General features: G+C 37.6%; 1 protein-coding gene across 1 annotated transcript in view; it reads right to left on the bottom strand.

The window, feature by feature from the left end:
* Positions 1–6,927, bottom strand: part of LOC139743701 (uncharacterized) — a 44,960-nt gene extending 38,033 nt beyond the window's left edge. Inside the window, exon 1 of the mRNA XM_071654160.1 lies at positions 6,781–6,927. Within this exon, the coding sequence (XP_071510261.1) occupies positions 6,781–6,927 (147 nt within the window). The remainder of the gene's footprint in view (positions 1–6,780) is intronic.
* Positions 6,928–14,809: the final 7,882 nt, after the last annotated feature.

Here is a 14,809-nt window from a genome sequence, read left to right as displayed (position 1 = left end):
GTGTGTGTTTGTGCGTGTGCATATGCCCTAGTATTCATTTAAGCACAAATGTGTGTAAATTACCAGGTATTTGCAGTTTCTGTTCAGGTCATATGGTCATATAGTTCAGAAGGTTGAAATGCTGTATGGTATTATTTTTTTGAACACCTAATGTGTCCAAATAATGTTGACATTATCGGTGTACATATGTCCATTGTCTGTACTCAAGTGCCTTAATTCAATGTGGACTTGAGTGTGGAGACAGATTTTCATTCTATTTTGTCATGTTATACTCAATAAATGTAAGAGCAAACACACACAAAAAATGGTACAAATAACCATTATACACATTTTGTGGGGCAGATGGATGCAAGCTAAGAGTTTCTGCCCCAAATTTATCAAAAGGAGAAAGAAAATAATAACATCTGTGAGGTAGTCAGAATGGGATCCCAACCTTAGAGACAAGAAGTTATATTTCTCAAATTATTGCCACAAACCAAGGACATCCTGGTCTGCTTAAATGAATCCCCAAAAAGATGATAGTTTTTATATTTGCAACTTTTCACTAGCATTTACATTATTTACTTATCTATTTATCTATTTCATGATATAATTATGAAATCTTTGAAGTTTTTGGTGGTGGTAGAACTTTAGGTGGTAGAAGGCGCTTAACGGTGCACCAAGTATTCAGGGCCAAGCACATCCCCTAGAAAGAATATGTGGTGCACTGTTAAGCCTTCTACCACCCAAATATGTACTTTTAGCACCCCAACTAGCCTCTATTCTACAGGCAGTATGTACACAAATATGTGTGCTCATGAACAGCTTGACCCCCTGACCTGTACCCTCAAGCACGTAGTGATGAGCCTTTTCTGGGCAATGCGCGGTTTGTACTATATTGCAATCAAAAATGCACACAACTAGTATAAATTATGACAAATGCAGAAAAGAGCTCTCCACAATGTAGGCCCCATGAAGTTATGTTCTAGTTTGTAGTGTATGAATTCTATCACAGCAGTACGCAACTTGTAGGAACCACTGAAACCTTTTCATGCACAACATGACATTTATGTAATCACTAAGTGGAATTTCATTTACTGGGTAGTTTTATTCAGTGTACTAAGGGTATGTAAAGTACTGACTACTTGTAAAGGCTTGCATTTGATACATGGCTTGCAGGCCTGGCAAGAGCCATTGTACTGCATTGTCCACATACAATGCACTTACTATGCAAAAGTGTCTGATGGTCACCATGTGTGAACTGACCAAATTACATTTCATTTTAGTTTTGTTCAGTATATGAAGAGTTTGTTCGCAAAAACCAATAAGTCCATTTTTGAAGATTTTGAAGTACGGTCTCTGTCATAAAGTACAAAATAATACCTTTTAAATGATATATTGGTCACTACGTATAAAGGAACATTTTAGAAGTTGTGGTCAAAAGAAGCAAAAATTTTCTTATTATTCTCTTTATTATTCTTGACCTTTAATTGCAAATATCTCCATTTGGCAAATATGGACTTATCGGTCTTTGCGAACAAACTCTTCATATAAAACAGATATGCTTTTACTTGGGGAATGGTTGACATCCCTCAGGCAATAGTCTCAACCATGCACCAAAAAGAAGTCCATATTGGACGTATCTATGCAATAAGTGAGGTATCAATTGAAATATTACTAGTGTGTATATTTTCCCCTATCTAATGATAGACTTTCTTTTGGTAATAAGATATGCTTGAAATACTGCTGAACCAGTGTAAAGATCAAACTCTTTAATAAATATGTATAATTACATAACACACACACACACACACATATTGTAACCATAATGTATACACAAAATAGTTATAATGAGGTACATCATCCCTCACCATTTTCACAGTAAAGCCCGTCAAAGTAAATAGGACATTCGCAATAGGCTACCAGCAGGTCAACCAAGTAACAAGTACCACCATTTTGACAGGGAGAGCTCAGGCAGGGATCCTCCTCTAACCATGGTGGAAAAAGAAAATGAGAACTGATAATATTTGGGGGATTCCAGTTGTACTGATGATGATGGAAGGCATACAATACAAATGGGAAAGTAACATTTTATCAGTTTTTTTAAGGAACTATTTTTTTTTGAAATGGTGTAAATAGATATGTGTTGTTGACTTAGAGATTCCTTTTTATTTCATTAAAAAAATCCTTTACATACTAATGAATCAGTGAGGAATGAATTGTACCTTAATCCATCAATCCCTTCATAGAGATTATCGCCATTAAACATTATTCTATGTCCCATTCATGGCACAACATGTAACTTTATAGTGAGACTAAGCACATGGATAGACCCTAAACTTCAAAGTCTCTTATTTTTTCAGTAAAGTCTTTTCCAAAGTGTGTATGCTCTTTCCATTACATAGAGACGTTTATAGGAAAGTGCAGCTGAGTCGAATTACACATCATTCTAAAGCTTTAAGTCTCTGCCCATGAATAACATTATGTACGTCTGCTTGATTTCTTATTGGTTTTGCAAAACAGGAGAGTGTCATATAAAGAGTGTCATCACACAAACAAGGAATATATATCCATTCTTCTGAAATTGCAATTTTTACCACAAACCCGCCAGGAAATCAGAAATTAAAGGATATTCTAAAAATAAATTCAGGACATTTTTTGGAAAGCACCAAGTCCATTATCAATTGAAAGATCATATTTTAACTATCTGATGGTAGAATTACTTTATAACATGTTTACAAATTGTGCATGATCCATTTTTTCATCATGTAATGCACACACATACATACATATATGAAATAGTTTTAATGAGGTTTTGCCATCTCTCACCCAGTTCACAGTAAAACCCGTAAAAGCCAATAGGACAATCACAATCGACTCCTTGAAAATCTACGTAACAGGTACCACCATTGACACAGGGAGAGTTCCTGCAGAGATCCTCTAACCATGGTGGAAAAAGAAACTGACAACTAATGGTATTTCAAGTACTCCAACTGTACTCTTAATAAAGGGAGGCATAACTACACAAATGGGAAATTAACACTTTACCAGTTTTTACAGAATTATTTTTCTGAAATGGTGTGTGTTGGTGACTTAGAGATCCCTTTCATTTCATAAAAGCCCTTTACACACTGTTCACTCTGATAAGTTTTGAAAGTGCTACAGTATTAAAAGTTGGTATCAGGTACGAATGGAATGTGCTTAATCCTTGTAGCTGAATCTATCAATCACTTCACTGCATTTATCAAAGAGTTTTATATCCCTTTTTTGTTCCATTCACTGCAGAGCTTGCAACTTTGGTGAGACTAAGAACTTGAATAGACCCTAAACTTCAAAGCCTCTTTTCTCAGTACTTTTCCAAAGTACGTATTTTCTTTCCATTAGGTTAGGAAGGTGCACTTGTATTGAATTATACATCATTTTAACGCTTAGTCTGCTTTTTTTAAGAATCTGCCTTCAATTTATCCATCTCTTGCCACTTTTGTCAGTTTTGAGATGTATGCTAACATATATGAAGAGTGTGATCACACAAACAAAGTATATCCGCTCTGGTCAATTTTCAATAATCACAACTAAACCTGCTCGGAAATCAAAGGAAAATAACTAGAAAATATACAGGGATATTCTAAAAATAACTTCAGGACATTCTTTGCTAGGCACCAAGTGCAGTATCAATTGAAAGATCATATTTTTCTCTATCTGATGGTAGAATTACTTTAAAGCAGATTTTAAAAATGGTGCATGATCCATTTTTTTAATCAAATAATTCGTATAACATGCGCGCATATACAGTGTGTCTCTAAAAAAAAGTAAACCCAACTTCAACAGCAAATTTTCAGAAAACTATAAAATATTTGCACATTATCTTTTTATGGTTAGATAGTCTAATAAGTACTCTATCCAATGATACCACGTAGGTTATGTCATCCTCATGCATGACTGAGCATGATTCAACTTAGTGAAAGGGTGTGAAATCATCACTGTGGCAAGTTATTTCTTGCTATTGTCATGCATTCAGGGCATATTTGAAGTTAAATTTTTGTCACATGTTAGGCCTATGATTACATAACAACTTCAGCAAAGGTTGTTCCTGACACATTCACACTTCACATGCTTTCCAAACATGGTACAGTTGACATTTGAGCAGAGAGTATTCCTGGTAACTCGATACCAGGAAACAAGAAGTTTCGTGGAAGTTCAAGAGGCTTTTCGGGTGCAGTTCCCCGACAGGCAGCCTCCAACAAAAAGAGCCATCTGGTACAATGTGAGAAAGTATGCTGATCAGGGCGGACGTCCACTTGGGCGCGGACAAGCCCCGGAAGGGTTGCGGAAGCAAATTTTGTCATTTCGGCATCCTGTCCTCGACAGACGCGGAATAACTATGTTAATCGGCTTGTCCTGGGACATTCCTAGGACTGTCCGCGGACTGACTGCGGACATTCCTAGGAATCACTCCGAAAGAGCGCGAGATACCTCGGAATATGCTAATCGTAGCCGGGCAGTGCGGAAACATCTAGGATTACACCAGGAATGAACGCGGACAATCAGGATGCCTTCCGGACAACACAAGTTAGGCATGCGGACAAACTGCGGACAGTACCAGGAAAATGGAAAGGTATAAATTTGGCGCTGACTTTGACCTTTCCTCATTTGACTGCTCGCCGTCATTGATGCTCCTTGTTGTGCTTCTGCAGTAGCTGCTGATATTATATTGATATGATTGGTCAATATCATTTTATGAATGTGACCACCAAAAGTCGAAGAATAGGATTGTCTGCATGTCGGCTGACGACTCATTTTTTAAAAATATTTTTCTCATCTGGGAGAACAATCTTTTCTCTGCCTACAGTCACATGGATGATATTCGCAAACTTGTTGAACCATATATATATATATATATATATATATATATATATATATATATATATATAATATACATAAAAATGTAAATGTATATATATATATATATATATATATATATATATATATATATATACATTTTGATAAGGTAGTCCACGTGTTGGCAAGATAAAAAGATAAGTAACAAAACTGCAACAAAGTTCATGCTGTATTCACCAACGGTTTGTTTCTTCACAAGAAATAAACCGTTGGTGAATACAGCATGAACTTTGTTGCAGTTTTGTTACTTATATATATATATACATTATATATATATAATTCTTTATTCCCTTTTTTTAGACCTGTGCTTTATCCATCGTGAAGTATATACATGTTTTGTCTGATACTTCTGCAGAGCATGCCAAAATGATCCTAATCATTAAATTTGTTTTTCTTTCTCTCATTTTTATCCTTGTGCATCTCTAACTCTCTCTTATTTTGATCACTTTTGAACATTTTGCAATGATTCAAGTCCGAGAAGTTTTTTTTTTTTTCATGCTTAGAGCTTACTAGCCTATTGTCAATGAAGTGGAAAAATGGGGAAATATTTTAGCCTACTTTAATTTACTTTTTTTTTTTTGGGGGGGGGGTTCAGCTGGGCTGTCAAATTGGACAATCGAGTTTATTTGCAACTACAACAAAAAGAGAAGATAAAATTATTAGGTAATAACAACTACGAAAATCATTCAGGTAAAGAATATTTCTGAAATGATCTGTGATGCTTAATGTGTACTTAAATATATACACTCAGCAAAAAAAAAAGACAGACAGAAATTTAACACTTATTCAATTTCATAATTTATTGCTTTTTCTCTCATTTCACTCGAATTTTGAATTGACAGAAAATTCTTCATTTTCCTCCATTATCTTTAGCTTTCATTGTTATTTTGGGCTTCAAAGATATTACATTGTAATGAGACCACAGGTATATCTTTGCGATTGAATTCATGCTTTTTAGTGTGATGAATTTGTCTTTTGTTCTAATATGTTGTATCATTAGAAAGCATTTACGTATGAATAACAACTTGTTCATGTTTATATAATACATTAACATTCAGCCAAAAATTCTATGCATCTTTTTTTTTTCTGAGTGTATTTCCACCTACTTTTGTGATTTTTCAGTTGGGCTGTCACATGGGACAACCTAGTTTGTTTGCAAATTTTTTTTTTCTTTTTTTTTTTCTTTTTTTTTTTTTTGGTGAGTGTGGTGAGTGCGCCTAGCAGCTGCCTCCCACAGCTCTCTCTACTTTTGCTCTACTTATCAGTTTCAGCTGGAATTTTTCTATAAGGCTGTTGCTAGTCTGATTGCACTAGTTTGCTGACACTGCTAGACAACTTTGGTGCCTGGATTTTGCATTTGAACGTGATATTTTGGATATCAACTTTTCTGGCTTCAGGCTGTATTGGTCACAGCACTGCAGGGACCTGGAGCCATTACTTCTGTGCAGTACATTGTTGTTCACTCAACTGTACACTCAAGACAGCAATGCCTTGCACCATTAGCCTCCTTTCACTGGTTCTTTTGTGTTTGTCCATCAACCTGAATGTGGACTATGCTTCTTCATCTATTCATGGCAGGACAGTGAATAGAAGCCATGACCATCACCGCCATCACTATGCAGGGAAAAGGATTCTATACTACAGCAACTCCACCAGCACATTTCGCACTGAGTTGACAAAAGCTGGTGATGTACATCCCAATCCGGGCCCTGGTGAAAACGCTAAGAATCATGGGGTTTCTTCAGCATTTTCTGCACAGGCCATTGTACCCAGGATACAGAGTCTGGATCGAAGAGTATCATACAGCCGATCTGAACTCTTTGACCTACACTGCATCCAACGAATTGACCTGGGTACCTGGGATACCATTAAAACACTAGGGATCTCAAGAAGACGCCCTACCCATAGAGGCTGTAAGGGGGCAGACACAAACGTCAGCATGCTGAAACTACCAACAAGCTTTCCCAGGATCCAAAGGTCCCACCACCAGGCTGCGGACGTTGTCAGATGGTTCTCTGGAATGCCAGATCTCTTAATAACAAGATGCATATGGTGTCAGACATGGTAATCTCGCAACATGTGGATATCTTGGCACTCACCGAGACATGGCTCACAGGAGACGCACGTGATGATCGGGCCCTGTCTGATTTTTCTACTGACCTCCCTTCTCATCAGTTTATTCACTCACCCCGAAAGGAGAGATCAGGTGGTGGTGTCGGTATATGCCTTCATCGAAGCTACACTATTCTCGGAAGAGATGTGGGTACACTTCAATCTTTTGAATACATCAATGTTTTGATCTCTGCCAAACGTCAAAAGCCTCTTCGTCTGGTTGTAGTTTACAGGCCACAGAGAACAAAGAACCGAAGATCAACTTCATCCATCTTTTTGGATGAATTTGCAGTATTTCTTGAACAACTGGCATCTGAATCCAACCATCTTGTAATCTGTGGTGATTTTAATTTTCACGTCAATGATGATAAAGATCGAGAAGCTCTTCTGTTTCTGGACTTGATATCATCAGCCAATTTTACACAGCACGTTGACTTTCCTACCCATCAAAAGGGCCATACGTTGGACTTAATTCTTACCAGAGCCTCTGATGATGTCATTTCCCAAGTTCAATCATCGCAGTTTCTTCCATCTGACCACTCATCTGTCAGCTGTTATGTTAACATCAAGAAGCCGGATCCATCGAAAATTGATATTAGTTTTCGAAAACTTAAACATATTGACATCCAGGCTTTCCGGGCAGATATTCTTGAGTCTGAACTTTATGAGTCACCCGCCTCAGATCTTGATCAGCTTGTTCTCCAGTACAACAGGGTACTTCAAGCTCTTCTAGAGAATCATGCCCCTATGATCACTAGACGTATAACTGCAAGACCGCATTCCCCTTGGTTCAGTGATGATCTTCGCCATATTAAGCAGAGGGTAAGACAACTGGAGAGAAGATATCGTCACTCCCGAACTGAAATCAATCGCCAGATCCTTAAGAATGAATGTCATTTCTACAGCAAGCAACTTGCCAAGGCAAAGCAAGAGTTCTACTCCGAGCAGCTTGACGACTGTGACGTTCATCAACTCTTCCAGAGGGTTGATCATCTGACTTCAGCCAGTGCCAAAAAGGTCCTCCCATCTGATAACGACCCAAACGAATCTCTTGCCGATCGGTTTTCTGATTTCTTCACCGACAAGATCGATGACCTCGTCAAGTCATTTCAGAAATTACCCTCGGATAATCTATCTCACATCAGTTTTCAAAGCACTCAGCACTGTTTTCATGCTTTTTCACCGATAGTGCGGAGCCAAGTTCAGAAAGTTATTAGAGAGTCTCGATCAACCTCCAGTCGACTTGATCCAATTCCTACTTGGCTGCTGAAGAACTGTGTCAATGAATTAACTCCGGTTATTACATCCATTGTCAACGCTTCCCTCAAGGATGGTCATTTCCCTGATTCTCTGAAGCATGCTCATATAACTCCGATCCTGAAGTCATCTAAACTTAGTCCGGATGAACTTAAGAGCTATAGACCGGTCTCTAATCTTCCGTTCCTCGGAAAGATTATTGAAAGACTCGTGTTGTCTCAATTCAAGATCACCTGTCTGAGCACAATCTTTACTCTGAGATGCAGTCAGGCTACCGGCCACACCACAGTTGTGAAACTGCCCTGCTAAAAGTCACAAACGATATTCTTCTCTCTCTGGACAAGGGTGAGGAGGCAGTTCTGCTGCTATTGGATTATTCGGCTGCCTTTGACACCGTGAGTCATGATGCCCTGCTTAGCCGTTTGCATGATAGATTTGGACTTAGTGACACTGCCCTAGAATGGTTCCATTCCTACCTTACTAATAGAACCCAGTCTGTCGTCGTTGGTGGTTCTGAGTCACAAGTCACCTCCTCCAACTTCGGAGTTCCCCAAGGGTCTGTGATTGGCCCACTGGCCTTTACACTCTTCTCATCTCCTTTAGAGGATGTCATCAAGCACCATGACATAAGGTGTATGACCTATGCAGATGATACTCAAATTTACCTTGTCTTCAAAAAGCAGCATCAGTCTACTTCTATACAAAGACTCAGTGCATGTGTCTCGGACATTAAGAGTTGGTCAATACGGAATGGTTTGAAGCTAAATGAAAGCAAAACAGAATGTATACATTTCACAAGCAGGCACAGGATTTCAAGCCCAATTAGTACAATTTCTTTAGATGATACTACTATACAATGCTGCACAGATGCAAGGAACTTGGGTGTCATATTTGATCACAATCTGTCTTTGAAAACTCATGTGAACAATGTGTGCAGATCAGCCTCATTTGCCCTACACAAAATTGGCAGCATCCGCCAATTTCTGACGAAAAAGACAACCCAGAGACTCGCTCAGGCACTAGTTATGTCTCGCATTGACTTTTGCAACAGTCTCTTGTATGGTTTGCCTGATGCGCAAATCAACAAACTGCAGAGAGTTCAAAATTCAGCTGCCAGGCTTATTGCTAAACGTCGTTCACGTGAGTCGGTTACCCCACTACTGAGAGAACTCCATATGTTAAGAATCCGCGAACGAATTAACTTCAAGATTCTTTTGTTAACTTTTAAATGTTTGCAAAATATTGCACCGGTTTATCTTGAACAGTTGAAAACTGAATACCTACCCTCCCGGAACTTGCGGTCTAACAACAAATCACTTTTAATACCTCCTCCTGTCAATACACAATCTTATGGTTCTAGAGCTTTTCAGTCAGCATCACCTCAACTCTGGAACAGTTTACCTGAATGCTTGAAACAAACAGACTCAGTAGACAAATTTAAATCCATGTTAAAAACGTATTTGTTTATTGAATAGTATTATGACTGTGTTTCATGTCTTATACCGTTACTGAAACTGTACCTTCTTCTTCTTTCTTTCTTTCTTTACTTTCCTCTTCTTCCCTTTCTATTGTTTTCTTGTTCCCATAGCGCTTAGAGACATTTTATGTAATAACGCGCTATATAAATGTTGTGAATTATTATTATTATTATTAATGTACCATAGTAAGTAATAGGAACCAGGAAAGTCACTCAGATGAAAAATAATTTCTGAAAAGATCAAATCAACATAAACTTACAAGGAAGTTAGGGGGCTGATTTCACTTCTTTCTGGTTGCTTTTGGCACAGTCTCTACTACCTTCTTCTTTGCCTTCTGCATGTTCTGGGACCGGAAATTCCTTAGATTTACCTGTTCTTCATCACTAGACGAATGGTGTGCCTGTGATGGGGATAATTGCATGGGGGCCTCGCCTCCCTTCTTGCTCATTTTGCGTTTCATTGGCCTGACGCTCGCGGAAAGTGTCGACATTTTCGTGTCTGGATCACAAAACTTCCGCATCGGTTCCGGACACTTGCATATATAGATCCGCATCGGCTCTGCGCTGTCCTAAAACATTCCTGGTGTCTTCCGCTTTCATTCGCGAAGCTTCCCCACACCGCGGGATTCTTTCCGGAGCGTGTGCGGAAGGAGCGGAAGGGTTCCGGACAAGCAGGACATCCTCAGGACAAGTCGCCGAAGGTGTCAGGAAGTTCATTTCCGCGTCCAAATTTTGGTCTCGATCAAAATTTGGACGCGGAAATTTTTCTCTCTCCCGAAGGTGCGGAAACGCCTGGACATTTTAGGACAGTGAGCGGACACGTTCAGGAACGTGCGGACAGGTTGCCGAAGGAGTGCGGAATACCAAATTTGCATTCCGGGTCTTGTCCGCGTCTTGTCCGCGCCCTAGTGGACGCCTGGTCTCACGGAACTTGCCACAGTGATGATTTCACACCCATTCACTAAGTTGAATCATGCTCAGTCATGCATGAGAGTTACATAACCTACGTGGTATCACTGGACAGAGGACTTATTGGACTATCTAACCATGAAAAAATAATGTGTAAATATTTTATAGCTTTCTGAAAATTTGCCCTTGAAGTTGGGTTTACTTTTTTTAGAGACACACTGTATACATTTATGAGATAGTTGAATGAAGTTTTGCCATCTCTCACCATTCTCACAGTACAACCCAGAAAAGCCAACAAGACAAAAACAATAGAATCCCTGATCATAGATGAAACAGGTACCATCATTCAGACAGGGAGAGCTCAGGCAGGGATCCTCCTCTAACCATGGTGGAAAAAGAAAATGAGAACTGATAATGATCCACGCACTCCACTAGTACTGATGATGAGAATATGATTTATACAGGATGTTTTAGCAGCACACTGCAAATGCGCATTCTTGTTTGCTCCATTTTCACTGTGAAATACAAGAGATTATCAAGTGAAACGCACAGGCGAATGTATGAATTCCCCATTAGCTACCGTTGTTAATGGCTTTGCAATGATACATCAAATGTTTCATTTCATTTCTTGCGCAAGTGCTCGCTGAGCATGATAACTAATAATCATTCACAGATGTCAGTGCAAGTCACTCATTTTTTTTTTTTTAGCGCAGAGTTGACTTTATACATAGTAAAGTCCAGAACAGGTATGGTACTTTTTGATGGTTTAATATGCTTTCACTTAATAATGACTATGAAATAAATGATGATAATTGAATCGGATGGCTTTAATTCATGAATACCATGGAACACTGCACAAGTTACATGTAGGTCAAATATCGCACATATCGAAATGCAATTAATGTTGGCCTGAACTCAAGCATTAATAAGATTCCCTGGTTTCCCATTCATTGCCATCCGATACAATAAAAACAGGCAAAAGGACATGTTTACCTGCATAAACATGTGGATTAAGTAAATGCAGCAATATTAGTAGCCCACAGCAGTCAGAGTCTGAGAGAATTCAGACAATCTGTTCAAAAGTTATGAATTTTTGAAGTTTCTGCTCAGTCACTGTTGGATGAGAAGAATGCTATAGCTTGTGATGTCACATGTATATCATAGAACACTAAGAAGAAAATATAAAGAAAATTCAACATACTTTCATTTTTTTTGCATATTAAATGAGCACTTGACTTCCCTCTTTCAGAAGGCAGGGGAATAACAGTATGAGCGTATCGTCAGCAGCCATTTATTTAAAAAGTGGATATTTTGGCGCTAGTAATTTTTTGTACTCGGCCAAGTAAGATAAATTTTGTGTTTGTGTCTTTGTTTCTGCGGAATCAAGACATTAAATACTGGAACAAAAGACATGCAGAAATATTCATGTGCTTTTATTTTCACGCCAGCTTCTGGTTGCGCAAAATGTGCAAGAATTTCCACACCACAAACACTTCCACTTTTACAGAACCTTGCAATGATCAGCCATTCACAGAGGACTGCACCTGCAAGGCACGGCTAGAGACAAGATGGAGACATGCATAGCAGGGGACATACAGAATATTTTCCTGGTGCCATATTTCACCATATTTCACCACATTTCACCATATTTTTCTGGTACACATAGCCCCATGAACAGTGTCTTTGCCATTACACTGTCACGTCATCGGTTGAGAATGATAAGGGCATTAAGTTGCCTATAGAGCCACCAGTGTTCAAGGCAACTTAGAGCCCTTTTCATTTTCTTCTGATATTATCTTGACCAGGTATATCATTGGTATTTTAAAATAAGTACTGTTAAAAGCATGCTCTGCATTAATCAGCATCATATGTAAATCAATGATAAATTGATCCAATGGTACCAGACATTGTAGCCAAATTTAGCATTAAGATGTTATGATAAATTGGTATATTGGTGTTATTTGTTGTTTTTTTATGAATGTGATATGGGATCCACTCTCTTTTCCATCTTCATCTTTACTTCTTTCCATTACAATAGCAAAGTCTGCATCATTCTTTTCTTCTTCTTTTTTTTTTGCTATGATATAACTTGTACATACATTGTATATGTTGTATGATATTCAATAATTTGTCCTTCCAAATTGTTTACATGTTGAATTGATTAATGTATCACCTTGAATTAGGTATTTTCTTTAATTGATTAAAAAATAATTAGATTAGGGGGAAATAGTTCAACAGAATGATTAATCCAAAGGATTTGAAATGATAAAGAGATGCATCCACACAGCACCAGATTAAAGCCCTACACCAAGCAAACAATACACAACTTAAGAAAATTATTCACTTATATTGAAATGAAGTCATGATGAATGATGAATAGAAAGAAATATGCACAGAATTGCTATTATCTTCAATTTCGGACAAATCCCATTGGTTATAAAGGTATTATTCTGACAATGATATCAACATTGAAAATATATCATGCATTTTGATAATAATCCAGTATTACCTATTTAAACATCAGAATTTATAACAAAACGATATAAGAGATGGTATTCACAACAGTGATTACAGAAACAATTAAGAGTTGAGAGTGTGTAATACACACTATTGGTTTAATTAATGTCATTTGATCAGTGTAAACCAATTTGTGTAAGAAATTTCACTTCATAAAAATGGAAGGCTGTCAAGAGAAATTACATTCCCAGAAGTGTTATGACGATGAGAAAACTACAAATTGTCCACTAACATGTGATCAAGTTTATTCAAACATTCAATCATTTAAAATGACATAAAATTGTACAAAATATGAGCCATCCATGGGATTAAGTTAGTCAAATCACTGGAGAAATTAGTAGCAACATCAAGAGCAGGGAAGGAAAATGGAGGGACATATGATTGACTGATTGATTGATTGATTGATTGATTGAAGTTAGTGAAGGTAACAACTACAACTGGGACAATCCATCACAAAACAAGCAAAGAATTATTAACAAAAACTTAGTTAAGTTTTTCACAAAATTTCATATGAGATTATCAACTTTGAAATATTTATTCATCATAAGGATAATTCCTAACCCACCAAAATAAATGATGCAAAATCAAATATTCAGGAATGCTTCTTTTAAGAGCATAGTCAATATGCTGAGCTTTTATTAAAGATAGAAAAAAGGTTAGTCTTTAAAATACCTCAAAATGATTTGACTCAAATGGTATACTTCAAGACCTTCCAAAAGATCATCCCCCCCCCCCACACACACACACACACACACACAACAAAAACCACCCAACAACAACAACTTTTTTGATGGGTAGGACTGGGAACAGGGTCACAGATTGATGAAACATTACAAATGAATGATATTAAACATAATGAATTATGGTGTATTTGAATGTGAAAGAGGCATGCACATGTCAGGAATATGTTAAAGCATGAAAGTAATATCTATTATGACTAGCACTGAAATGGATATTGCCATGGATATACAGCAGTTTAAAGATATAATAATCATGGATAACACACTCACACAACATACGGAATATGACATTACAGGCGACAAGTATTTCAGAGATGGAATGAATGCTGTAATGTTACATCCTAGGAAACCAGAACCCTTAAACTCAGAAAAAACTCCAAAACCAAAACCAACTAGAAATGTCGCTAAGGCGACTGCTATGCCTCCGCCATAATGCATGATTCTCCTAATAGGTCTATAGTACATGTGGACTATGCATAATTACATTTTCACAATATTGGCAAAATATTGAAATTACATGTTTGTCACAAATGTGTTGAATGTTCACCTTCCTTTACCTAGGTTTAATTAGATGAATAGGAGAGCATGTATTTGGGGATTCAAGGACTTTAACTTGACTTTGACCCATTCATAAGTGTATGAATACTGTAATTTTCAAGGTATGGAGAAAAAGTGTAATTTCTGTATTGAAAAGTACACTGTTACCATTTTCTTTTGGCCTTTGACCCTAAAATTCATAGGATAATCACTGTCAGGCAGCGGTATGCATAAATATGTAGTAAGTTTCAAGATAACTTGAGCCACTTCTGAGATATGGAGGAAAAAGTTACTTCAGCACTTTCCCTTGATCTTTGACCTTTTGACCTTTGAGGCAAACCCCCCCCCCAAAAAAAAAAAAAGAGAAAAAGAAACTTTCCAG

The sequence above is a fragment of the Diadema antillarum genome, unplaced genomic scaffold (genome assembly GCF_040938485.1).
Source record: "Diadema antillarum isolate AM-2024a unplaced genomic scaffold, OU_Dant_1.0 seq00001103_RagTag, whole genome shotgun sequence".
NCBI classification, from domain to species: Eukaryota; Metazoa; Echinodermata; class Echinoidea; order Diadematoida; family Diadematidae; genus Diadema; species Diadema antillarum.
Note: the sequence above shows the minus strand (reverse complement) of the source record. Positions and strands in the feature narration are given on the sequence as shown.